The sequence below is a fragment of the Cygnus atratus genome, chromosome 14 (genome assembly GCF_013377495.2).
Source record: "Cygnus atratus isolate AKBS03 ecotype Queensland, Australia chromosome 14, CAtr_DNAZoo_HiC_assembly, whole genome shotgun sequence".
Taxonomy (NCBI): domain Eukaryota; kingdom Metazoa; phylum Chordata; class Aves; order Anseriformes; family Anatidae; genus Cygnus; species Cygnus atratus.
The window spans coordinates 2,082,861-2,109,876 of record NC_066375.1 but is presented as its reverse complement, the minus strand read 5'-3'; the positions used below and the strand labels follow the sequence as shown (position 1 = coordinate 2,109,876).

General features: G+C 47.4%; 1 protein-coding gene across 7 annotated transcripts; it reads right to left on the bottom strand.

The window, feature by feature from the left end:
* Window positions 1-2,419: 2,419 nt before the first annotated feature.
* On the bottom strand, window positions 2,420-26,692 carry ACSL6 (acyl-CoA synthetase long chain family member 6). 7 transcript variants are annotated; one of them, XM_035560751.1, is made up of 20 exons: window positions 26,471-26,692; window positions 24,882-24,996; window positions 23,392-23,456; window positions 23,063-23,164; window positions 22,821-22,920; window positions 22,117-22,295; window positions 21,579-21,611; window positions 20,305-20,356; window positions 16,528-16,601; window positions 13,654-13,731; window positions 11,194-11,328; window positions 10,173-10,307; window positions 8,537-8,632; window positions 7,719-7,791; window positions 7,469-7,557; window positions 6,775-6,891; window positions 6,388-6,531; window positions 5,405-5,506; window positions 4,696-4,767; window positions 2,420-2,560 (listed from the first exon to the last, which is right to left on the bottom strand). In XM_035560751.1, exons 1-20 carry the CDS (start codon window positions 26,663-26,665, stop codon window positions 2,420-2,422), a joined length of 2,097 nt encoding a protein of 698 aa, XP_035416644.1. In that variant the 5' UTR covers window positions 26,666-26,692. The 7 variants fall into 7 exon arrangements, with proteins under 7 accessions (XP_035416644.1, XP_035416645.1, XP_050569585.1 ...); XM_035560752.2 differs by lacking the exon at window positions 13,654-13,731 and adding an exon at window positions 13,520-13,597; XM_050713628.1 differs by having other exon boundaries at window positions 26,576-26,683.
* Between the last annotated feature and the right edge of the window lie 324 nt (window positions 26,693-27,016).

The following is a 27,016-nucleotide window of genomic DNA, read 5'->3' as shown; positions in this document are numbered from 1 at the left end:
CATCCTATTGTGGTCCGTATTTTTTCTTTTATTATTGAGTAACAAAGCAGCATTATACGCTTACAGATAACAGCCATCCAAGCCTTAAGTAAACTCGTATTCGGAGCTTCCCTGCTTACACAGAGTTCAGTGGTCCGGAAAAGCCTGGTAAACTGAAATCACCTTAGGAGAAAAGTAAATCAATTTAGGTGGCAGAAAAAGGTCAGTGGAAAACAGCTTTTCTATACTTTCTTCGATGACTAGTTACCCTTATTTTAATTCAAGAGGTATGTTGCCTTAGAAGGGAGGAAACTGAACTGAGTGTAGTTCTTCGTTGCTTTGAAGCATGTGACTGCTGTCCTTTGGCTGATACAGACAGGAGACGGACTAGACTCCTCGGAGATGAAACTCCTGTGTGACCTGATCTAAAGAGCCAGATTTTGTACACTAATTCATGCCACACACCCAAACTCCCTAGGGATGCTGTTGCTGTGTATATTGGAAAAAAAATGAACGTACAATACCATCTGGTCACAGCAGTGATATTTCTTACTTGCCTTGGACTGATATGAATCATTACACTGGAATCAAATGAGGAATCGGGCACAAAAGGGACTCAGACAAACACTTCCACATTTGATAGTTCAAATTGCCTTGTTCTGTGTGTGAGTGATTATGCTAACAGATACAACTTCCTTCGTATCACTTTGTTCTGAAATTACTGCAATAAATCAGTCTTTGTGTAAAACTAACTCATTAACTCAATTTAGTTAATTTTTAAAGCATGCAGTGGAATTTCAGAGGGAAAATGAGAGATAATTCAGATTAATAATTTAATCTTTTAGCTTCAAAAGCCTACAATGGATTCCAGTCTAAGAGAAAAAATGTGTGCTCTCACTGTCCTAGCAAGGAAGATCTAGCAGGCACAGCTCCATGCTAGCACGCTCTGGTGCAACAAACAGCAGCTATTAACATACACGGATATGTGTAGGACCCTGTTCAAAGGAGGAAGCCGCCAACAGTCCCAATATTCACAGTACCTGACATTACGCTTTTCTGACTGCTTTGTACTGTGCTTTACACCAGGAGAGAGCTCCAGCATCCGTTCCTGTTCCATGGGGGACCTTCCAAAGGCTGCGGCTGGTGGTGAATCCAAGGCTTCATCCCGAAGTTTGCTGCCTTTTCCAGAGAGGCCACTGGCAGCGATGTCAATGGGAACTGAGGCATCAGAATGTGGGGATGTTTTCCTAGCAGCCCTTTCTGCAGCCACATCCAGGGCTCTACCACACCGCATCACTTTGCAACCGAAATGGCTCTCGCAGCCCATCCAGAGCAGTGTTCCTTCCTCGTCCCCAGCGTGCCGGAGGATGCCCTCCACGGCTGCACCCCCGGCTGGCCGTTCTCCCAAACAAACCTGCTTTGCTCAGCCCTGCTCAGGATCGCAGCTCATGCCTCGCGCTCCATTTCCGTAGTGCTGTTCTGAAAGGCAGCTGGCCTGACCGGACTATGCAGCATTAGCAGCATGTAAAGTAACAAATTAGGGACCGAGAGCACATGGGTTAATGTGAGCTCACTGCGCTGGCTCTTGTGCAGGCTATTTTACTTTGTTCAGCTCCGCAGAGCCAGCGGCGCTCCAGCATCCTTTGTGTCGCCGGGATGCCCACGAGGGCTGTGCTGGAGGAGGCCCTGGGGAGAAGTCAGCATGCCGTTGGTGGGCTGGGTTCGGATGGAGAGGAATAGGGGGACTTCTACCCTACCGCTTGCTAGAGTGTTCTTATAATCTCAAGGTAATATTAATCCCTTAGGTGTAATATACTAATAGGCCTGTTAAGTACAAATACCAGGAGATTTGTTCCTATTTCTATTCTGGTTGTTAGGTCATTAATGATTAAATCAAATCGATGTAATTTATGTCCTGGAAAATATAAAAACTATCACTTAATATATAAACCAATATCCAGCTTGAAGTTCCAGATCAGGGAAAATAGGCTTTCACCATCAATCACTGATAGCTTGAGGTAGACCACATTATTGAATTATGCACAATTTTAGTCTCTAACGTGTTAGGTTATATACAATCAAATATCAACAGACATACCTGAAGTTTTCCCTAGTTTAATTTGAAATATTTGTAGTTATTAATAAGATAAGTTTCCATAATTTACTTGGTCATGGATTGAAATTGCTGTATATTTTGTGGCAACTTAGCATAATTCTTGGTAGTGCCCTACCGTGTACATAGAGTAAAAATTGTATCACACCTGATGAAAAAAAGAAGGAAAAGGGAAAATATGGTTAGTGGTGAAATCCTAAAACAAAAGGCTCAAATGTAAGATTCAGATGCTTATCCGTTTCGGCTGTGTCGTTCTGGCTCTGTACTTTCGAGTATTACTCTAATATTGCTACAAAGTCCATTATTCAGAAGATTCTTCCTGTGGTTTCAGATGGAGATGCTGGAATATAGCTCTTCTATTTGTTTTTTGAAGTAATCTCTCAGTTCTGGTCTCTTAGCCTTTAACGTCGGTGTCAACAAACCGTTTTGTACTGAGAACATATCAGAGTGAATGTAAATGGCTTTTACCTGGAACAAAAAAAAGGGATATATTTGTAGCAGAGATCGCAGGCACCACACTCGGTGAACGTGGCTGCCTGCAGCAGCCTCGCAGGGGTCACCTCCACCCCTCCTGCATTCCCAGGAGGCTTTGACAGGCCTCCAGGATGTCCCTCAAGTGCCCAGGTGGGGACACCCAATCCTGCCACCACACCTGGCCTGTGTCTGCACTGGCCTGTCCCCTGGGAGGGACACACCGAAAAATGGAGCACATAAACCTCTTTTCTGCATGAAACCAAAGCCAAAACCTGGGGAGGCAGAGCACCGGGGACAGCATTGCCACACGTGACATCATGACTGCAGCTTCACTCAGCTGAACAACTATGCAAGAGAGGAGAGGGAAGGAGAAGAAACATCATGCTAAGGAACATCACCTTTCTGAAGAGCAAAGCACGCTGCAAAGAAAGCAAGCACCACTGATGCGGTCTTGCAAAATTACCCCGCAGCTTTGCAGGCACAAGGAGTGTGCATGAGGATTGTCTCTAAAGGAAACGAATTGATGGTGTCCTACCGGCTAATTAAAGCGATGTGAAGTCTCCCTTCCCAGGCAAACAATGCCACAGGGCTGCCCTCGGTGGCTGAGCTCAGCAGGGAGCCTGCAGTACCGATAGGAGCCAGCTCGTGGGAGCATGCAGAAAGCTGCTGCGTGGCTGGTCACAAGCCACTGAGTTCAGACAAATTCCCCAGCCATCTGCTGCTTTGTTGATTTCCCAAACCGGGCTGTCTTGCATTTTGGTAGCTTGGGAGTTGCAGGAATATAGATTGAGGATCGGTTTTAAAATCCCTTTTAGGTTACGTGATTCATTTTTTCCCCTGTAAGCTTTGTTGACCAGTGCCTTCCCAAGGGACATCCTTCCCATAATCAGCGTTGATACAATTAGCACTTCTTCCGTTTGCTGCAACCAATTTCAGAGAGCCTGCACCCTGGAGATGGCTGGCTATGGAAGCCAGAGCTGTCCTTTCACAGCCCAAGGTCCCAGCTCAGGACCCCGGTGCTGTGGACAAAGACAGAGAGAAGAGAGTGGCTCTTCTACATGTAGGGGATCCCCTCGTACAAGATCACTGGCCATACTATCTGGCTCAAGGGTGGGTTTTAAAATTACCTATTGCAACAAAGATCTAATTTTGAAGCCCTTTAGTTTTGAAGTGCACAACATTTCTTCTTAATTTTAGGAAAGATGGCCGGGCTTTCCTCACTACTTTATGAGCTGCAAAATGCTGATAGAGTAGATGGCTTGAGAATATTTCATACTGTGAATGCCACAGCAGGAGCAAACCAGAGTTATTACCACAGACAAATGTGCGCTGTAAACCGTGCTTATATTGAATTTCCTTTTAAAATTCATTTCTTTTTAATATCATTTCATTTTCGTGTGTAACAGGGAAATGAAGAATAAGAAGTTTATGTTTAATGTTGCTTCTGCTTCACTCATATGGTGAATTACTCATTGGAGTTACCACCCAGAAAAAGACTACACAAAAGCAAAAAGCCCCTTGCTACTTATATATATTGATTAAGATGTTCATTATTTTAACAGAAATATGTTATTTACATTTATTTTATTTTTACTGTATTTTTAATGCTATATATTTCATTATTGATTTCACATCTCTCCTGAAGTGTTTGTGGCTCTTTTGCAGGAATATTTACACAAGCATCAGAAAAGGATTAGTGCACAGGCTGAAAATAAACAAAACAGCAGCATTTCCTATGGCAATTATAAAAAAGGCAATTACAGCCCCATTTTCTTACAGCGGGAGAAGAATCAGAGTCCTCCAGGTATTCATCTTGAATCCCGCCTATCAGACTGGAGACATGACCCATGTACCTGGGTTGGATTTTTACCTCTGCACCCACAACTTTCTCTAAATTTAATTCAAATGTCAAGCATGAGTGGAAGGCAGAACCATGGCACATATATTTTTCAAGGGAACAAATACAGCTTGTCAGCGTTAAACCTCTTTTTCAAAAGACCTTGTATGCCAGCTACAGGAAGAATATGCAATAACACAACAAATGCTAACAAATCTCCTGTTCAACATACATAGACCAATCAATCGCCTGTCTGACCACAGTGAATAATGTATTAATTGTTTCATTTTACCTGCTCAAAGGAGTGAAGTCCACTCTCCTTACCTAACCGTACCATGTCTTCCATTATTGCTTGCTTCAGTTCCTGGGTTAAAACATACAAATTCCCCATGAAATATCAGAAACAACCTTACATGCAGTTAATGCCATTGTTCATCATTAAACATGTTTCTCAGAAAAGTTCAAGTGCCTTACTGACAGCACATAATTAGCGAATACTCCAATAAAGCAAGGTACAAACATTAAAACTAAGTGTGGTGATGTTAACTCCTTCCCTCAGTAGGAAATGTCTGGCTAGTACTTCCACACAGAGAAGGGCTGAGGGGTGGATGTTAAATCTGCAATCCTACAGCCACCTGCCAGACTCGGAGGCAGAATTACTCCCCACAGACACGTGTGGGGTGACCCAGCAGCACCGGTGTTCGGTGCTGTGATCCGGCTCGATGAGCCAGTATTGGAGCAAGGCTGGGATCCTTCGTTAACATCTACACAAGCACAGCTTCTCCTGCTGCTGTACTGTTCCCTGCCAGGCAGACACTGGGCTCCCCCCAGGCCCACAGCACTGCGTCCGGGTCAGCCCTGCCTAGAAGATGGCTCCCTCAGGGCTGGCTTCCCGTGACAGGACAGTTCTTGCGACTGCGACCACCAGTAGCAGAGACCACCTCTGATAAGGTTACGCACACTGACACAAGGCCGGACTGCAGACAGATACAAAAACAAACCTTGTTTTTACAGAGTTCTGAGTATGTTCCATCAAACCCTCTTTTCTTTGCCCATCCTGGCATAACTTCAGAGTCTGGCACCACAATTCCCACCAGAAAGGCCTGCAGGTGAAAGAGAGCAGCAGTTTCAGGCAAAGGCTGAGCCACATTTAAGGCACCATGCTGAAGTGAATACATAAACGGGTTAAATTTCCTGAGTGTTTATCACTTCTTGACCAATTACATCAGTAATTTGCTGTCATGTTGTAGTGAGGTGCATTTTGGTGTCTGTGCCTTTTTCTCAGGTAGAATGGTTCTCCGTGACTGTTCCTGTATTTGCCAAAAAAAACATTAACACCTTCACTTGGGTTTGTGTTCTGCTTGGACATTAATTAAATTGCTGACACTTTTCACACATAAGTCAGAGCAGAATATAGCCCGTGCCGTTTGTACACAGGCACTTGGTGGGCCCGGGAGTCTCGGGCAACCTGCGAGGCCAAGGGAGGCCTCACCTCTGAGGGCAATCTGTCCAGAGGGATGAGTTGTGATGGTTTCAGGGGCTGTACATGTTTGTACAAATACGCACATAACCCATCTTTGCTGCATATGCAGCTGTAACCAGTGGACAGGAATGTAATTTGGGAGGAGGGAACAAAAAAGATTGGCCACAAATTGGCCAGTCTTGGGATGAGATTGGTCAAAACAGGCAGGCAGTGTTGGCTTAGTCTTCATCTGGCTTACCATCCTCAGCATGGCAAAGAAGGGCTTTAGAGACCTGAAAGGTGACACCAAAGCTAATTTAAGGGTGTGATTTTTGGCCACAACATCCCCCGAGCTGCTTAGGGTAACGCCAGCAGCTCAGCTCCTGTTCAGCCCCAGAACTGAAGAGACATCAGGGCAGAAGTGTGGTGTAACACACCCATGCTGTCCCCCCATTCACGCCCAGCCCTCTGACTAATATTTACAAGGAATAAAGTAAGATTTTCTGAAAAACTCGTTTTTACCTGCAGGCTGTCTCCATGGACATAGATCTGGGCAACAGGGTCACTACGGATATAGATATTCTCTATCTTCTCCGGTGCAATATATTCTCCCTGAGCAAGTTTAAATATATGCTTTTTCCTGTCAATAATTTTAAGAGTCCCATTCTGTTTGGAGAAAGAAATGACAGTTCCCAGAGAAGTTATTTAACCACAAAGGTTTGGTAAACAGTCTGCTCTAAACAGTGCTGTTTAAATTATCAGAAAATGCTTCACTGATGCATTGAAATTATTCTGAAAAAAATAAGCTTAATCCTTTGTAAAGACAGATCTACTTGGAAACTTCAATACTTGAAAATTTATGTGGGATAATAAGATTGACATGAGAATAAGCAGCTGGTCAGTACGCACAGGTAACCATTTCCCAATGTCTCCAGTGTGAAGCCAGCCCTCCTGGTCCAGTGCTTCAGTTGTCTTCTCCTCATCTTTCAGATAACCCTTGAAAACATTCGGTCCTTTCACACATATCTGCGAAACAGTCAGAGTTGCTAATAAATTATTTTATTATTCTGCTGTAATTGCTAACAAGCTAAATAGTAATTCACTGATAGTCACTGATAAAGGTCGATTTAGTATCTGCGCTCCATGAAATTAAAATATATTGAGTTATAAAATTACCTATGAATGTTTTTTCAGACTAGTGGATATATGAAGCAGGGAATGCAAAACTGATTTGTTTAAAGTTTATTTTCACTCGGCTTGCAGTTAAAAACAAACAAAAAACAGTAAATTTAATTTCTGTGCAATATATAAAAACAACAGCAATGTAGAAATCACAGCAATTCAGCTCTTCCTAGCTGAACTAATTAATTCGGTCTTAGCTTTTAAAGTAATCAGGCATGACATTGGCTGCAAGTACTGTTGTGGGCCTTTGCTAATGAATGCTTTGCTGCTCTGCTGGTGAATTGATGTTTTCCTACCCTCATGTAACATGCAATAAATCTGCAACCATACACCTTGAAAAGGTAAAATGCTTCTGTAACTACACTGTGACTTAATAAGGGGTTAACTAGTGAGAATTTTATAGAAAAATGTGAGTTGCTACCTCTCCTTCTCCTTTGGAAGCAAAATAATTCAGCTCTTCCACATCCTTCAGTCTGATTAAGTTGCAGGGCAAAGGAGCTCCTACGTGACCTGAAAATCAAAGACTGCAAGTCACTTGTCAGCTCTCTTACATATATTTTATTTGCATTTCATTAGTAGTTGCTTGCATGGTTGTAGATACACTTGATTTTCTTGCAGGAATTGCATCTGTATGCAGAAATAATTTGGAAAAGGTGGAAGAAAATAGCTACCTGACGTCCAGTCACCTGGGGTGGTGAAGGTGCACCCAGCTGTGCACTCTGTTTGGCCGTAACCTTCATAGACCTGGCAAAGAAACAGGCACCTTTGAAGTAGCGTGTGCGGTTGCACCGCTGCAGAACACAGTGCTAGGAACTGTCCTGTGAACTAACCCTGCCCGCTGCAATGCACAGGCACAGCTTTAACACACGGATGCTTTCCCTGGCCCCTACTGAATACAAAATTGCCTCTACTTTACTATTAATCACCATTGCTGCGTAGAGCTGAAAATGGTGTGAAGACAAGTTCAGCAATTAGCTTTTAAGCCAAGAAGGATGTTACTCTGCAAGAGGGAGCTGTTGGTGGGGAAGAAAGTGCTATGTTTCTGGGACATTTTGAAAATACACCTTTTAATTTTTTTTACACTTAGTTTTAGGCTCCTGAATGAGGCCTTTTAGTTGCCTGGGGCTTCCCAGTCAGAGAGAAATAAGGCAGAGGAGATCTGAACTGGGTTACATGGCCACCTGAAGATTACCATTCCCCGTTTATATATAGAACAAACCTCATGAAGTTCCTAGCACATGCACGGGCCTGCTTAATTGCGCAGTCAACCAAATGCTGGGACAGGTGGGATGACTTGATGCTTTGTGCTGGCAGCTGCCTGCAGTGACAGCAGCGCCTGCCTGCCTGAGGCCACCGGCTGTCCCCTGCTGCCCCGCCGCCGCAGGGACACCAGGCTGTTGAGGCTGCAAACCCTGCTGTCGTGACAGATGCTGGCAGTCCTGAGGTCCCAGCCCAGCTCCCCAGCTCCCCACGAGCACCCCCTGCTCACCTGGCACCCGAGGGCCGCCCGCAGGAAGCCCAGGACGGTGGGAGAGGCAGGGGCAGCGCCGGTCACTATCATGCGGACACAGCCGCCGAGGCTCGCCTGCTCAACACCAGAAAATGAAATCAGAAATACATCACAGATCAGTACAGATGGCAAAAACCAGGCATATTTCTCATGCGGAGCTTGCACAAAATGGCCCCACTTCTGCTCCCTCTAGAGCAGATTCAGCCGCACTATGGAAATGTGAACTGACCCTGAATCTTACCTCAGGAATAAAAAGCCAGCTAAATCTTAAAAGCAGTAACTTTGCCCTTCAGGCAGAAATATTACCAAAGACACAGCTCTTGCTCTGTCAAATCCGTCCAGCGCTGGGGACGAGCATCCCTTGCGCCCTCACAGGAGCTGCTCCTGCCCAGAAAACGCCTCTGGCTCTGGGTAACCCATTGGCAAAGAGCAGGCTCTTCCCCACAATGTTTGTCTTTGCTTATTTACACCCCATCATGGCAAACAGGCAGGCTCTCGAGCCATTTAAAATAACGCTCTCCCTTTTTAAGGCAGATGACTTTCCAATCCTTGTGAAGGTTACTACACCCACTCCCATGCCAACTTTTACTTCCACCCCCCGCTTCATTTCCTTTTCTTTTTCTAAGAGTAAAACGAAGCAAGCACAAGACAACACAGCTCCGGACTGGTGCCGGGGCTCCCCAGCTCCCGGAGCACCCTGCGGCCCCGCTGCCCTCAGCACCACGAGCCCTGTTCTCTGCAAGCTGCAGCCATCTAATCCGCAGATGAAAGATACGGTCAGTTTCTGCAGTTAAAAATAAAGTGGCGTGTCTTCAGATAAGTTATCTAATTAAAAATGAAGTAATCAGAGCCTCCTAGAGCAGTACAGGGCCTGGAAAACCTGGTTTAAAGCTATTTTATTTTATCTTAATTACCAAGGGGGTGTATGGCACGCAGCAGGGCAGTCTGATTTATTCCCCCTGTTGTTAAATCAAGATTTACACGTGCATTTTTCTCTACACCCTTATCCTTGTTTTCCTAGGAAAACAAGCCATTTTCAATATGCCCAGCTGAAACCCATCCCTAAATCCAATCATTATCTGTAGAGAATTTGCAGGGAGCTTTGGAGCCACATCCCTTCGATCAGTCACTCCTCCTTCCCCCTCCTGACTACGTCCCTGAGTTTCATCCCCTCCGAGAGGAGACAGGAGCAGCTGAATGCCATCGTCCCCCCCCCCCCTCCTTTGTAGGGTGTGAGAGGGGAGAAACCCTTCACCTGTGGGGCACAGGCAGAGCCCAAATAAAGAAGGAAGAGCAAAACGCCCCAAGAGCAGTGCTGCTGAGTCCATCGCCTGTCCGAATGCAGGCTCTGGCATCATGCTATGCCTTAAACACAGCTTCAGACCTCAGAATGAATATATAAGCAAAAATGGAAACATAGCAAAAGTTAATGGAACAACAAACTATGCTTCGTTTCCTTTTTCTACTCAAATTTTCAGTCTGCAATTTGCCAGTGAGCAGCAATTGGCCCCAGCTTGCTACAGACAAGCAGATCACACCAACTTCAAGGAAAATCAGTCGTTGCCAGAAGAAATGACAGTTCTTTGACTTAAGAATTACTTCGGAAACTCCTTACCTGTATTTTATTGAAGAACAGCTTGTCCCACAGGCTGTCGTTTCTGATGATCCCATTTCGAACTTCTGCTTTTTTCCGCTTGGCGGCAAACTCCAGAACCCAGCGCTTCAGGGAGGTGTCTGCCTGGCTGAAGATCTGGGCAGTGGGAGGGAGAAAGCATCAGAGCCATCAAGGTAGGACAAGACCTTCAGGGTCACCGGGCCCAGCACCAACCTGACCTACCGAGTCCTGCCACTAAACCATGTCCCTCAGTGCCATCAGCACCTGCTCGTACAGTTATAGCTACACGGCTCTGCTGGTGCCAGCAGGGCACAGGAACGTCAGAAATACGGTTAAATAAGATGGCACTGTGGCTTTGCTGGGGGTAGGGAAGGGGGTAGCCGAACTCTGATCTAACATGCCTGACCGTGGGGGAAAGTCAGCCCAGTAGCTTGTGCTTTAAGCCCATCTTTAAAGGATAAATCTTCCGAGGAAGAAATATTCCCTGCTGCTCAAACAGAGAAGACGATGACCAGACATCTTTCTAACACAGTTTTCAAGACCACCTCTTTGTTTTAAAAAATTTCTAGATCCAGAAGCCAACCTCACGTTTACACTGCCTAAATCCTCCTCATCATTTTGCAGTTCCCAGTTTTGAGCTGTCATTGCCACCAGAAAGATTCTAGTTCCAAAACATGTTGAAGAGCACGAAGCGTCTTAGTGCGTGCAGGTTTGACTGCTGCTTCCCTGGCGAGAAAACGCCTCTGCTCTGTCAGTGTCACCGGCAATCTCAGAGAGAAGAGGGCAAGGGTCTAACACAGAGGGATTTCTTATTGACGCGTCTGCAGCCTGTGCCACACCACATAACACACGCCCATAGATCGGAGCAGCTCTATCACTTACACAAGGTAAGAACGTGTTTGCAATAAGGCAGGAGCAGCATAACCTGCTCAGGATATCCCCAGGACCGAGGGAATTCTTTCAGATATGCACTAGAGGGACATAAACTTCATTATTACAAGAAGAACAAAATTAAGCTCACCTTGTCGTACATCCTGTTTAACAGCCGCGGCACGACGGGGAAGATGGTGGGACGCAGAGCTTTCATGTCGTCAGATAAGAGGCGGATATCTCCTTGGAAGAACCCAATCCGCCCCCCGTGGCAGTACACTACGGACTGTGCCGGGAAGAAAAAAGACCCCATGTAACCTCTTTGCTTTTACTTCCCGTGGTACAGCATCCCTCCCAAACGTAGAAATGCCCTTCCTGAAATTCTGCTCTCCAGCGTGGCAAAAATGGTGCTTTAGAAGCATATATAAACTTTACAGACAATTTTGCACTGAATGGAAATGTACACACAGTTCTGGGCTCTTATGGGAATTTCGGCATCCACCAAATTTGCCACTGTCTGGAAGAGCAAGGAGCCGAAGCTTTGGGAAGGGGTTTTCCCTGGAGCAGCCTGAGGTAGGGTCAGACCCGGGTCCGGACTTCACCCCTGAAGCCTGGACCTACCCCTGCAGCTCACAGCACGAAGACCTAATGTTGGTAAAGAAATTATTACGAAACATTGTGAAACATAGTGAGCAGCAGACGGATTTTAGATGTTAATGCTTTAGTGGTGTTTAAACATAACGATATAGACTACGTTAGCAATACAGTGCCTGATCCTGTATCCCAGAAATAGGCGCCCACTTCTTAAAAGGTGCTTTGCTCGCATAGATCCAGAAGTTTCATATTTGGCAAGAAAAGAGGCCACTTTTTCATCAGATGAGAGAAGAGCTGGACGGGCAGTAGAGCTGTGATGAGCCAGCTGGCAGCGGAAGGGCAGCCCTGGTAGCCAGTAACTACCTTGCTAAAACTGGAAGGACACGGCTTGTGCACCCACTTGAGTGCATTTAGGGATGAGCATCCCTGTCCTGCTTGTACGTCCTCGGCCAGGCACCCACGGTGCTGGGAGCTGAGCCCAGCCCCTCTGAGCTGTGCACCATCCCACGAGGCTGGAAGGGTAGGGTGAGAGCATCAGCTCCCGCTGGAGCACTCCGCTCCCCAGGCAGCCAAAGTGGTTAAACATGCCTTAAGAGACACCTAAGTTTTTCTGTGCTGTGCCCAACAGCCTGCCACACTAACCCGAAGTGCTCTCGCTGCGTTGTCAGCCAGCGAGAGGCTCCCTCTCCACAGACCGAAACCACAGGAATTTCATACGTGTGATGTGGGTTTAACAGGCATTGCACTGCCAAATCGCGTACTACACTGCACAGGCATGTGAATAAAAATAAAAAAATAAAAAAGGAAAATAACATCACTGGGGGCTCATTGGGAATTGTGAATGACTAGATGACTCGCAGAAACCTCTAACGAACAGATCTGTCTAATTTTAACTGTAAGTTCCAGGAACTGATAATGTTGGCAAAAACCAGGGAAGCTGATACGGTGTTTGTTGTGCGGAATAATTTTGGGAACAATTTCTTAGCCCTTTTGAAAAATCTTTATATTAATGAGGTTTTTCAGCAGAGAGGATAAACCTTCCTTGTTTCTCCTTTGAACCGCATGCTTTGCAGGGCTGCCCCTTTCCGTCTGGCAGCATCCTGTGAAAGGAGGTGATTTCAAAGGTTTCTATTTTTTACCCCATCAGATGACTTTTTAATAATTACATTCTTATTAGCTGACAACGAGGTTTGCCTGAGTAGCGGTGGCATACTGACCAACTTGCCTCTTAAAATTAGGCTTTCAAGCAAAAATATGCTGGCTGTAATTCCCCAAATCTTTCGTGGGCTTTCAGTTCCAATTTGCAAGTGTGTTAACATGGCAGAATATATTATTTCTGGCACATTACTAAGAAGCGGAAGGCTTATATTCGGATGTCTGTCTGACTAGAAAGCATGCTTCCAGCCCAGAACAGCCCTCCCTGAGAAAATACAGAGCTGCAGCTGAATCCAGACCCACTGCTCGCACACTGCATCGGTTTTCAGCCCCCAGCTTTTCAGGCTGTAGGGCTGATGTGCTCCTCTCATCTGACCTGCACAGCACACCAACCACAGCACAAATTTCACTTGTCTTTTCAGAAAGAGATGCAAGAAGCCAGTTCTGCAGGCTGGCGAAAACAATGGTGCAGAATTGGTTTTGCTCCCACGATCACTGACCCTAGAGCGCTTTGCCAGGCTGCAGGCGGCTGCTGCCCGCTGACGAAGGGCCATTTCCCAAACCCAAAGCTTGGGAAACGCTCCCGGCACCGCTCCGGCCCCGGTGTTACCACGTGGCACTTCTGGAGTACAAGCTTTTTTAGTGCTATGAGATATCGCTGGTTATTTAGTATTTTATTTATTTTTTGGTGTGGAAAAAGGCAATTTCCACTGACGCTAGGACCTTACCTGTACCATTCTCTCAAACATGTGTGCTAAAGGCAAATAGGAAATGTGTACATCCTCACAAGTAGGAGACCACTGACTCTGGAAGAAAGCACAAGGAGCCCCACGAGGCCTCGTCAGTTCAGGCAGTTTCTTACCTGTATAACTCTTTCAAACATGTGAGCCAGAGGCAGGAAGGAGATGAGCACATCGTCCTGTCTCGGAAAGATCACTTTCTGCAGGTGAAGGGCATGGGAGACAGAAAGGAAAGAAACACTGACAGGAAGACAACAAGAAAGTCATAAAACGGTAAAAAGAAAAATGGCACCAGAGGAGCAAAAGGGTAAAGATCATCGAGAGAGGAAGGGAGCAGCGCACGAAGTGAAGCGTTAAAGCCACAGCGTCAGTGAGCTACGTTAGCAGGAGGAGTACACAGCACGGAGATGTACACAGAGGGCAGTGGAGAGGCTCTCCACGGCGAAGGCACACCGTGTCCACACAGCTCGCGCTGGAAACAGGTGCTCACCCCGACAGACAGCCCAGCTGCCAGCCCTGCTGTCTGCCACGAGGTGCTCAGGCCACGGTTTGCACTCTCGACTGCGTGCAGACCTGCCGGAGCCTCCCTGAAATCAGCAGGGCTCCGTGGATACACCATTTTTCCACGCCGCGCAGAGCCCGTCAGAGATTCCCAGCATTATTACAGTCAAAGAGAAAAGATCCCCCCCCCTTAGGTTAATCATTGATTTGAGGCAGGATATGTTGGATCACTTAGCTGCAGAAATTAACGATTTCTGTTAGTGTTTCTCATCATTTTATCGATTGAAATGGGATTTTAAGTGCATTATCACTGCCCCACAGACAGGTGCAGCAGGGAAAAGGAAGGCAAAAAAGTTATGCAGTAAAAAAAAATGTAACCAAAGCCTTTGGTTTGCCAAGGTTTTAATTCTGTCTCAGAGGCTGGAATAAGCAGTGGCCCCAAGAGCCTTACTTGGTCCATGCCCTGAAGGAAAGCAACCTGTCTGCCTGCATTTCCAAGGCTAACGCTTGCCATAACATTATGGATTAGAAAAACTGAAAGCTTGATTACCCACTGACTTGCACCAAGGCCAGTGGTTAGTGTAAAATGGGTATAAAAGCTTTTGGCTCCTGGTATTAACAGTTTATACCCACTTTGCATCTCCACTGCTGTGACGGAATCGATACTCCGTGGCCTGGGACACGGCGGTGGATGGAGGAGCACCGCTTCCTTCCTCGGGAGGTGTTTTACTGAGGTTAAATCTGGGCAAGTCAGCTTTGGGTACGCTCTCCCGACCATTACCTGGTGAAGTCAAACAGGATCGACCACCTGGGTGTTTTCAGCATCCCGATTTGTATTATGTGTCAATCTGATCTGCAGATCTATTTATACGTTATTTCAAATTGGCCTCATTTTCTGCGTGCGCAGTAATGTAAAACCATTAGCATCACTAGCTATGCTGCTCTTTTTGCACTGCTTTAAGTGCCCAGACAATAAATGGTTTGTTTTGAAATTGGACTGAAACGGTGACATTTACTAGTATTTCACAGTTGGCACAGCTGTCCAGTTAAACAGATAAAATGAAAACAGCTTCACGGCTTTTGAGAGTAGCATTACAATAAAGCTCTAACTTCACTTATTTTTTTTCCCCATTTATGGAAACCACCGTACTAAGCAACATTAGCACAAAAGTGTGTAAGCCCCTCAGCTTTCGGTATCCGTATTTCACTACCCGATACCATTGTCAAGTGTTTAGCACTTCTCTCGACTTCGTTGCTGCGGTCAGAAATTGCCCTTCCCGTGCGGGTTGGCTGCGGGCGTTTGCACCGTGGCCAGCAATGCCCTGGTGCCCGAAGCTTTGGGTTGACAGCCACACACACCAGACTTACGTCTGAATCTGATACCTTCGAGATTAATCAAAGAATCCCACTGCCGTCACTGAACACTGAATCCATCTCTGTGAGCCAGCCCTGGAAGACGCCAAGTTCCCTCAGCTCCCTGTAAAGTGGTTATCTTCCAAAATAAACGCTCCTGCCCTTTGAGTCTCAGAGACATCCAGGCATCAGCTTCCACTTGTGCGTCTCGCTGCCTCCGAAGCCAGCCAAAGCTCCGCACTGCGAACCCCGAGGGCTCGCTGCAGCGAACACAGTGACATTTCGTACGGCAAGTTACCGGAGTCACCGCCCTGCGAGTGCTCGAACATGGAAGCTCAGGGGGATTTTTCATGTCACGTGTCCAAGTTTCATTACAACGGTGGCCTGGAAATCTCAGAAAACTCGAGGATTAAGATAATCAGGCTGCAGTATTTCTAGCACCAACCATAAAACAAACAAGGGGTACGCTGTAATAAATTGTGCATCCCATGTGTGCCCTGCTGCTTTACAGAATTGCCTGTTTACTATGAAAAACTAGATTCTTTATATTTGATAGGTACAAGCTGCATATAATTCTTTATATGTTTTGCTAAAGCAAACGTGCTTCACATACTGTTTCTAAACAGAACTTTACATGCTGCATGAACCATATTACACATGTACTTGACCAGTGCTGCTTTTTTTTTTTTTTTTTTAAATGTATATCCAAAACTAAAGTATACTTTAATATTAAATTGACCATTCTGGTAAAAATAAATAAATCAATAAATATTTAAGTTCCCATACATATACACAATATGCAGAAAGCTTTCAAATAAAGACTGGGACATTGCACGGGCATCCCCAGAAGTGGACGCTACTCTCTCAGGCACCAGTCACAGCTGTGCAGGATTTGCAGGAGCCAGCATTGCTCCTCTGCAGCACTTTGCACCCTGCAGCCCCAGGGAGCCCGTGCTGGTAGCATGGCGATGTAATGCCCATCAGCACTGCAAGCTCAGACGTGCTCCCACTGCTGTGAATTTGGCCCCAAGTAAGGGAAATTTGGCCTGTTATCCGCAGGGGCACATTCCCAGCCCTTGCAGGGACACCGCTCAACCCCCACACTCCGCACACGGCGACATTCTCTAAGTCAGGGTATTCACCTCCGTCACTTTCAAAAAGCCCGAAAAATCGGCAACCACGTTCCCGTGAGTCAGCATAGCACCTTTGGGGTTTCCTGAAAGGAAACAGAGAGGGTGATTTTAAAAGCCAGCAGTTCATTTCCAAAAGCTTTAAAAAATAAAAAAAAAAAAAGGAAATTGTTAAAATATTAATTTTAAATGGATTTTAAAACTTGTGTAATTTTCAGTCATTCATGTGCAGTAACATTTACCAAAGGCACTTATTGCAATATTCAGAAATTATTAACGTGATACTACAAACACAGTGTAACATGAATGTTTCTATTGGAGACACTTAACAAGGGTTTCCACCAGAAGTGAGGTGCACACACGAGCGAGGGCTCCATCCACAACGCCCTGCCCGCAGCGCTGTGCCCTCCTGTCCCAGCACCGTCACTTTGCATCACCCTCAAAGGGTTTACTTCAGAAAAGGAGGAGTAGCTCAGCTTAAATAAAGATTACAGACTCTGCAGTGTGTTTTTAAGCAGACTGCTTTAATTTGATCATGCTGCTGCAGCCCAGCTCCTGCTGCACCGGGCAGAAGCAGAGCGAGGAGCTTCAGCTGCAGGCACCCTGCGTGGCCCCGGCACGGTGCGCACGGGGACACGTGCCAGGAGCTTTGTGATGCTGCTAATGACGGATGCAGCAGCCTCGGAAAACTGTAAGTCAGCCAGAATTTGTGTCTGGCTCCTGGCAGTGCTGAGCCCTGTGCCCCACAGCCTCACTGACACTGCTTCACACCCGGCACTGCAATAGTTAAATAAAGACCCAAGTGAAAATAATGATTATTGCACACATTTATTGCAGGGCATTTTGAACACAATACAGTTTACAAAAAATCCGTACTCGGTGTTCCAAGTGCCTTTGAATAATTCAGTCCCAGATCCTTACAGCTGAACACAGTGCACAGGAGGCTGTTTGGTCTCGCGTACATCCGTCTTCCTCCAACGCTCCCAGGAGGAGCTGGAGCCGGCGTTTCTGCCAACAGCTCCCGCCCCAGCGCCTTGCACACAGGCTCGCCAGGTTGAGCTTTGAGGCTCTCATTTTCACAGCTGGGTGCACGCGTGGGTCCAGCGGCCCTCAAAACTCCTCGAACCGAGGCCCGTTGTACATGCACGCTGACCACCCAGAAATTGCTCGTGGTATTCCGGCTGCATCTGGCCACGGGTGCTTGCTCAGCCTCGGTGGGTGCAAGCACCTCTTTGCCCGCAGGCGCGCTCAGTGCTGCTGTGGGAATTTCTCTGGTTTTGCTAACAGGCGGTCACAAACTGCAGCTCTGGCAGTTCGGCCGTCCTGCTCCCTGACACAGCTCCGCAGGCTCCTTGGGAGATTCCTCGGGTGCTTGAGACCCCGGGCTCTTCATCAGGAGAAATCCAGAGCTGACCGTGCTGCCGCCAGGGAGGGGGAGCCTTCTGGGCCGGGGGATTCCTGTGAATTTTCACCCTCTTTAGTTCCTCTGGCTGTTTGGGAGTTAAGAGAATAGGTGCCCCTTGCCACGAGCCTTTTCCCAGAATGACCAGTTCTGGAAGAAAAGACTTAATGGCACTGCTTGTTCTTTCTTAAAAGTCCAAGCCACATCTCTGACACTGCTCTTAAGCTTGAGCTTCCTCATAAAGACACAGCTTGTCCGTCCCGTGATGGAAATGGGAGCACGGCGATCCCGGTCGGGTAATGGTCGGTATGGCAGCTTCCCTTTATCTCAGTGCCAAGCTGCTTTGCCAATTTGACAATGAAGAAACTTTTTCCACATTGCTAAATGGGTCTTTCCAATAGCACCTCCAGCACTGTCTCGGTGCTGTGCTCCATCAGCATCTTGGGACGCAGGCGCCTTCCTCCCCCAGGGACCCTCCACTGCCAGGCAGCATAGCTGGGAAGCAATTTTTATCCAACCAGTTACAGGAAAGTCCTTGTGGAAATGGCTTTTCTGGAGCAGCCGGCCTGCAAAATTGTATCCTGATGTTTTGGGGGCATCTGTGCACCTTTGGTCTGTCTGTGAGTGCCGATGATTTCTTGGTGCAACAATGAGAGTCCATCTTGTTCTCCCAGCTCGGAGGTCTCAGTGTCTCCCTTCTCCGTGAGGGGGCATGTGGGCAGCTGGGCCTAGCAATGAAAGAAAAGCATGCGTTCAAATCCACTTCTGGTATTTTATTTTTCTTTTTTTTTGATAAACAGCTAAAATTGTTCCCAACTCCACAATTTCCACGTTACAAACTCTACAGCAAAGATTGGTTTCACGTCACACAAGTATACTTGGAACCCTTCAGCATTGCAAAAGCCCTTGGGAACATGTTTCTTGGAATAAAATTCTAAATCTGGTCATTAAAAATATCCTAACATGGTCTATACAAAAGCCAGGCATTTTACAACCAAAACATAGCATGGAAAATGGGTCAGAGCATTGATACAAGCCCTGGAAAAAAAACAGAAGGTGACGTGCAAAGCACGGGAATGGGGCGGTGCTTCACGAAGCTTCCCATTACTCTGGGAGAGTTTAGTCTGCAGATGGCCTGCAAACTGGGGTTTGGGTGGGAGAAAGCAAGGGGCTCCCTGGCTGTCCTATTTCTGTAACCTCAGGCACAGTCCTAGGAAAAGCACTAACCCAGAAACTGGCCCATGACTGTACTGCAAATAGAAAAGTTTTGTTTTTGTTTTTTTTTTTTTTTTAAAATTTAATTAGAATAAAGTCTAACTTAGAAAATAAAATATCAATAAAAAGATGCAACTTGAAAAAGTAATTCATCTGGACTTTAACATCAGCCCTCTCTTGTTAGGTTCCCACCACCGAGGCTGGGCAGTCAGGCTCCTTTCACACCGTGCACTGCATGGTGCAGCCCGAAATGCACAGATCTCAAAAACCCTCCAAGTAAACTGAAAATGATGTATGAACGCAAAAGCAAACACAGCTTTTTAACACAAACTGAGCAGCAAGGGGTTGTACTTGATAAAAGCCACTTACCTGACTGCAATACTGATCTTCTCCCAGAGGTAGGCAATGCTTCGGGCTCTGCAGGTGTCAAACAGCACCTCCCGCCTCCTAAACCAGCGGGGCCAAATCCAGGGTGCTCTGCGGCAGGACCAAGCACTAGGCAGTTCTGAGAGCCCAGGGGAACCTGGAAGAGCTGCTCCTGAGTCCCTAGAGCCCAGTCCTTCCCTGCAGGTAAGGGAAAAGCGCTCTCCCAAGCGCTCACGCCTCATGTATCTGAGCTCTGCTGTCCCTTTGTCTGCCTGTGTAACTTGTTGGTGGGTATTAAGGAGTTTGACTTCTTGAGAGAAGGAAGTTCCTGCAAGCTGCAAGAAAACCAGGGTGTGGAGAGAGGAGAAAGTCCCGCGTCTGCCCTGAGCAGGAGAACGACCTGCTTGTCCTCTGCCAGGACGGGCCTGCAGCACACCAGCGCCAGGGCTTGGCCAGGGATGACAGTGTGTTTAGGAGAAAAACGGAAAGCTCTGGACGAGCATTTCTCTTTTTCAATGTCTGCAAAAGATAAATATCCTCCAGCCAAGTGCCTCATATCTGCACTGCGAAACGGGAGGCAGAAACATGGGCAGATTTGCAGACAACCGCAAAATCGTACTGCCCAAGTGTGTGTCAGGGAATTCCAGCTGCAATCTGCAGAAGCGTAGATATTCTCAAATACTAAAATACTTACAAATATCGTTGTTGTGTCAGTATAGCAGCATGTTTGCACATATTAATGTGGTATTAATAACGAATTTGATGATCTATTCTATTATTTCATGAATAAAATGCCCATTCCTTACCTGTAGTGCCACTAGTAAAACAGACAATTGATAGATCTTCTGGTCGAGGAGGCTAGAAACATGAGAAAAAAAACGAAAATTACATCAATCAAATGCGCAAGGGGCAGTGGTAGAACGTTGTCATTGTATAAACATAAAGATCAAACCAATTATACTTCAGCTCTGCCATAAAATGCTTTCCTTGCCCTTGGCAAATTTCTTTTATTAGGTATCTTCAATTGACACAGACCCCATTCCTCCCTGATGATTTGCTCCATCTGCTTTAAGGTTGTGCTTTAGCATAACAAGACTTTGATGGAAGGTTTGCATCTCAGAATACGCACCGATACTTCTTAGTGCAAAAATTCCACCTCCTTAAAAAGCTGAGGTATCTGTATTGTGCCTGATGTCAGTAAGAGTATTTGTTAGAAATACGGCCACACAAAAGACAGTGACAAACAGTGTTTGCTATTCCTAGGGTTTTGATATCAGCCATAACTTATATTTCAGCATTCTGAAAATGTGCTGCTTTTTTTTTTTTCCTTTTTTTTTTTTTTTCTACTTGTGATCATCTAGCCACCATCTCCACCCTGCCCCTAGCATTTTTAAAGGCACTGTCAATACCCGTGGGTGTCTGGGAAAATTTAGTTAACCAACTTCCAGATAAATGCTGGAAAAGCGTGGTTAGCCACAAGAGGGTATAACTAGCTGAAGCCGCTGAGGGCTCACATTCCGAGTAGCATCTCTGTGTTCTCAGTACCACTGCGCGTGCCATTTTGGGTCACCAGTGATTAAATAAATGGCCTGAAAATTAGAAGCCTCTTCTGAAAGCTTTGTAAGAGTGTGAGTACCCTTGGTGAAAATATCAATGCAGTTTTCCAAAAAGATCCCACAGAAATATTGCCAAGTATTGTTTCTGAGTGAAAGGCACCCCGCCACAAAGCCAGTGCTGCAAACACGTTCCACCGGTGCCACCGGGGTAAGGCAGCGGAATTAGCGTGGCTTAACACTGGCATTTAATTACTGTCCTGCTAACACGTTCAGCAAGGATGAATTATCTCATTTAAGAGTCCCAGACGGAGCATATGAAGCAAACAACGCACATCTCCAGAGTACAGCACTGCCAGCCCCTGAGCTCCCCGGCTGCCTCTGCACAGGGCGGGTTACAGCACGCTGCCCTGACCCACACACGCCTGCTTCTGCCCAGAGCAAGCTTGCCCCTTGTTTGTTAGTGAAATGAGTTTGCCATGGCCAGCTGCAATCCTGAGTGGGAAAGCCAGCATGACAGCACTCACCACAGGCACATGTCGACTCTCCCGGCCGCAGTCCTGAAAGAGATTAAAGTAACAAAAATGATTTCCACTACAATTCATGTGGTGTAACCCACTAGCTAATAATCTGCAAACCACTAAAGGAGAGCATGAGCCAGAGCAGAAATCTTTGTGGCTAGCACTTAGGTCATCCTTTGTGTCCAAAGTTTCTTGCGTTAACTGCAAAGATATCCCTGGATTCAAGCAGTGCTTGGGCTGGTTGAGCTGGAGCCAGGCTGTTTCATAAGAAGTGTGAGGATGTAGGCCTACATGGAGGAGGACTGTGTCTCAACCAGGCTCAAGGAGCAGCTGATGTCTTATCTGAGTAGGGAAGTTTAAAATATTGGCTATCCTGTCAATAAGGGATAATACTATGAGGAACTGCACTGAGCCACGCATCAATATTAACAGCCACGAGCCCCAGATGCTGAACCTTTCATGCAGTTCACAAGTCCCAGCATTTTTTACTGCCTCTTTGCAGAAAATACAAAGTGTATGAGAAGGAGGGGGAAACCAGGCTTACCTCCACCTCCTGCATGGCCTGGATGCGGACCCCACAGCGCCTTCCCCTCTCCATCAACTCCTTCTCGAATGGGTCCATCAGGATGATGGAGCTGAGACCCGGCGTTTCTCTCCTCTCCACGTGGTCGAGGAGCGTTCTGGCTTTTTCAGGTTTGTCACAAATGACTGTGGAAATGTCAGCTGGAAGGAAAGCAGCCAAACAAGTTGTTTTCAGTAAATCTTTTTTTAACACAAGACTGGCTGCTCGCTCATAGCTAACATCATGTCAGTGCTGGTACTCACTTTGGGTTCACATCAGAGCTCCTAGAATATAACATATTTCTCTTAGAAAACCACTGCAGTTTTAGCTAACATAAATCAACGCCGAAGCTGTAGCTGACACCAAGGAGTATTCTGGGATTCAGTTCAAAATGCCAAAATTGCACACTACGTGGGCTAGGAAATCTAGGAGGCAAAACGTGAGGAAGTGCAGCAGTGGGGAGCCCCACAGCAATTCCCCCCACAGCTGAGCACAACCAGGCATGGGAAGCATGGGGGGCAGCCCTGACCTGGTGTGGGGGCACAGCAGCCCCCCCAAAACCTCTCCAAGTGACTTCAAGATACTTGGTGAGTGGAAACCACCCGTCTTTCGGAAAGCAGAAGGAAACGGACCATTCCAAGCAACAAAGCCGGTTTCTGAGAAGATTATGTTAATTTTGTTTTTACCTGTGTTGACGATGTAACGAATGGCTCCGGGACCCAAGGTGTCATAGAGGGGAACCACCACCATGGAGTAGGTGTAGCAAGCCAGCTCGGAAATGATCCACTGCCGGAGGGCATCAAAGCACAGAGGTGAGAAGGGGGCGGTGGGAGCAGATTTAACACACTTGAGAGCGAGCTTCAGACATAAAGCAAGCTCACAAGACAAGAACGTTAGTAAAACAGCGTCAAGTTAAAATAAATCTCACCTCTGGGCGGTTTTGAGCAAAGACGCCGATGAACTGCTTGGTGGATGGCTTGCAGCCCTGCTGCAGCAGCCCCGAGCCCAGAGCCTCTGCTCTTTCAGCCACCTGGAAGTCAGAGAGAAAAAGGTACACAAAAAAGAGGAACACAAGCAGCAGCAATTGAAGAGAAGACATAGCTGTGCAGGCAGGCTCTCAAATTACTGCATTGGCTATCTAAAAGCCCATTTTTTTAAAACTTTATTGCTAGCCTACGGTGCCTGTTCACCCGTTCCTCTGTGGGAAGGGCGAGAGCGCCGGGGAGGGGGCTCCGGGGGGACTCACTTCCAGCTCACCTCTCTGTATGACAGCCACTGGTACGGCTGCTTGGGCTTCCTGAACCCCAGGCAGGGGCCGTTTTCTGCAAGACACAAGCAGAGACGGCGGAGTTAGGGGACAGAGCTGGGAGCTGGTGCCCAGTGTTGTGGGGCTGCAGCAGAGCCCTGGGAGAACAAAGCCATCGGTACCGAGGTTGGCTCTCGCTGCTGGGACAAAGCTCACAGTGAGCACCATCAGCCTGAATGCCAGCTCCTGAAGCTTTCATTGCCTTTTGATATCATGGCTTCAAAGTGAAAACTGCTATTTTTAACACAGCCGCTCTGGAAGAAGGACAAGACAATACACGGCACTATGTGACAGGAGGAGTACTTGAGAAGTTTAATTCATCGGCTGACTGTACTTTCTGCACAAAATCCACCCCTCTGTGCACCTACTGAGTTACTGATTTACCTCTGTCTCATGGGGTAGAATATTTGCGTTACGCTGAGGTTTTCGGTGGTACCAAAAATAACAACGTGGTAACAACATCGGTGTGTTCAGCACGGCGGGACATCGCAAGCAGCAGACACAAGTGGTTATGATATAGCAGTGAAGTCCTCCTGGCTTTTTGGAATGGGAAATGTCACCCCCCCGCTGTGTGAGAGCTCTCTGGTGGTACCATCGCTCATGGCAAGGTGTGATGGACCAAAACACCACAGCCAGCTTTCCCAAGAGCTTTGGGCACAGCCCCTTGCCCTGCCCCATTGTGGAGTGAGATGTAACCTGGATGGATAATTGATGAAAGGGCAGCAACAGGCAAAAATAAACGGCAGCTTTTGCAGCTGAGCTCTGTTGGGATCCACAGATCTACACCTGGATCAGCCTCATTGAATATATCCAGAAACGTTCTGGAAATGAATAATGTATGATGAGCTTTGCTGACGGGGCAAAACTCAGGGCATTAAGTTGTCTGCCAGTGGCAGCAAAAAGACCTTGTGGTACCAAGAGCCTGCACAGTGAAATTCAATGGCGTTAAATGCAAAATAGCACACGTTGCAAACAGTAACCCTAATTACAGATCCCTAATGATTACTTGTAAATCAGTTATTCAGTTATCAGTAGAAGAGACATTGAAGCTCCTTGGGCACCTAGGGCCAGGTAAGCACTGCGGCCCTCATGGCCCAGCTCCCACGGATAACAGTGCTGCAAAAGGCAGGGAGGAGTGGGATAGGAGCAAAACTGCACCCAGATGTGGGGGCACCCTTTTGACCTTCTACGCCTCCAGCTCCTCGGGACTCTACACTCTTCTGGCCTCCAACACTCTCCGTGGGCCTCCCACAATATTTCCCCTTCCTACACTATTTGGGCTTTAAAATCATTCTTGGCCTCCCACGTTTTGGGCCTCTGTAGTCTTTCAGTGACCGAAACATTGGGGCCTCATACTCTCATTAGGCCTCTAGGCTTTTTGGGCCTCCCACAAGCTCTGAGGCTCCCCCCTCTCCCTGCCTCCCCACCACCGTACTCTCACCGGAGATGCTGAATCCCCTCCTGAAGACCTCGTACATGGTCCTGGCATCGTCGTAGTAGTGCGTCAGCAGCTGCGGGCTGTCCCCGATCACCGACCGGCGCGCCCCATCCAGGCCCTGCGTGACAGACGACATGGCACCACGACACGACACAGCCGTCAGCACCGCCTGACAGTGCCGCTACATCCATTGCTGTGTTCCTGCCCTGGCACCCAAGGGTGCCAGAGAGGTGTGACGTGAAATACAGCACCCATGTAACACGGGGAACTGCATCCCAGGGACGAGAACATGACCCTGCTTGTCACCAGAGGAGGTGGCTGTTATTTCCCAAAGAGATCCAAGAAGGAGTTCTAAATCTCCAGTTAAAATAAAATAAAATAAAATAAAAATAAACTGTTGGCTCAAATTATGCTGGATGGGGCTGAGACGTTTGGGCTGGTGAGGATGATGGAGTGGGGACACCCTGGGGGGAGCGATCGCTCCAGACTCTGCAGGTGTCCCCAGAACCACGGGCACCTTGTCAAGGACATCCAGACCAAAAGGAAGGACATAAAGCAAGCTCAGGCCACCAGGAGATAACGGCAGGAATATAAAACCAGGGCTGACGCCACAGGTAGCCAGATAAGGAGGGAAAAGACAGAGAGCAGTTCCTAGTGACTCCCAGAGGTGGGGCAGGACAGACAAACAGATGCCACCATTGCTGTCAGACAGCAATTGAACAGGGACAGCGCTGCAAGTAGGAAGGGAGGCTTGGTAAAGCCCCATCCACAAGGGGAAACTTTCTGGGAAAATCTAAATTCCTCCTGCCCTTTTAAAAAGTTGTTGGAATTAAAGACAGTAAGGTTTCACAGGGGACACAGGAGAAGACTTATCTTAGAAGAATTATCTTAGAGTTTCAGACATGAATTTAAGTTGAAACGATTTTCAGAAATATTTCTCCTCCTTAAAATGGAGCAGCTTCATTAAACTTTAAGGCCTCTTAAAAGCATGAAAATTAATAACTCCTCAGCCTCACCCATGGATCTGGGTATATCTTCTCATTATTGCAGAACTCACAGCAGCCAGCACAAGGAAGAGGAGCTGACCGAGAGCTCTTAACACTCTTGCAGGGACAACGGGTTGTGGATGTGTCCCTGTAAATGTGCTGCTGTAATTTTCAATCATTGGAGGTAAAGAAAAGTTAAGATCAAAATGTTACTGAAAATTTAAGTGAATAAATTAGTGGGCTGGATTCTCATTTTTCACTTTACAGAAAAAGGTGAATTAAGGAGTGAAATAATCCTTGGCCCAGCGCACAACGCGGCTGATTTCCAGATGAGGTTGGAGAGCTCAAAATGAACAAAAGCACCTCCCAGCACCCGCTGGGGTCCCAGCCCCAGGCCTGGTGGAGGCTGGAGACACCTCTGGCCCGGTCCCATTCCCCCAGCCCACGGCCAGGCAGCTGCTGGAGACCCCGAGGAGAAAACCCCAGCACCCCTCTGGGTACTGTGCCAGGGCTCCATCGCCCACAGAGCACAGAAGTGCTGCCTGGACGTCCCCCCTTGCAAACCCCGGGTGAAATCCAGCCTCCCCCGTGCCACCCCAGCCTCACCTCGACCTCCTCCGACTGCATCCGCAGGTCGCAGGGCGGCTTCACAGCCTTGGGCCGGCTGGCAAACCAGTAGGCCACGACGGCCGCAAAGGCACCGATGCCCACCAGCGCTGTGGTGGGCAGGTTGCGGAAAAACTGGCTGAGGTCATCGAATTCGGGGAGCCGCAGGCTCCGCAAGATTTCCTGAGCTTGCATCTTCTCCACGAGCGACACGGCAAACTCTGCAAGAGCCAAGAGGAGAGCCTCTTCAGCCGCTGCCAACGCACCGCTCTGCCGCCTTGTGGGGCTGCCCGCCAGAAAATAATTAACGTGAGGACAACAGCATCCATGGAAGAGGTGCAAGAGGAGAGGGAACATCCCTGCGAGATCTCTAAAGGACACCTGAGCACCGGCAGCACAGCCACGTGGTTACTGCATCAGGACCCAGCTAGGAGCGTAGCTCAGGGAGCCGAGCCATCCTGCACAGGACATTGGGGTCAGGCCATGCGGTGCCATCTCCAGCCACCAGCACACGCAGAGCAGGGCACAGCCAGCACGCCTCAGAGC

Coding starts and splice junctions, on each gene's coding strand:
- ACSL6 (XM_050713627.1), bottom strand. CDS start 26,665: ATGCAAGCTCAGGAAATCTTGCGGAGCCTGCGGCTCCCCGAATTCGAT. Junction 5,507..6,387: donor TCCATGGAGACAGCCTGCAG/GTAAAAACGAGT, acceptor TTTCACCTGCAG/GCCTTTCTGGTGGGAATTGT. Junction 4,768..5,404: donor CAGAACTCTGTAAAAACAAG/GTTTGTTTTTGT, acceptor GTTTTAACCCAG/GAACTGAAGCAAGCAATAAT.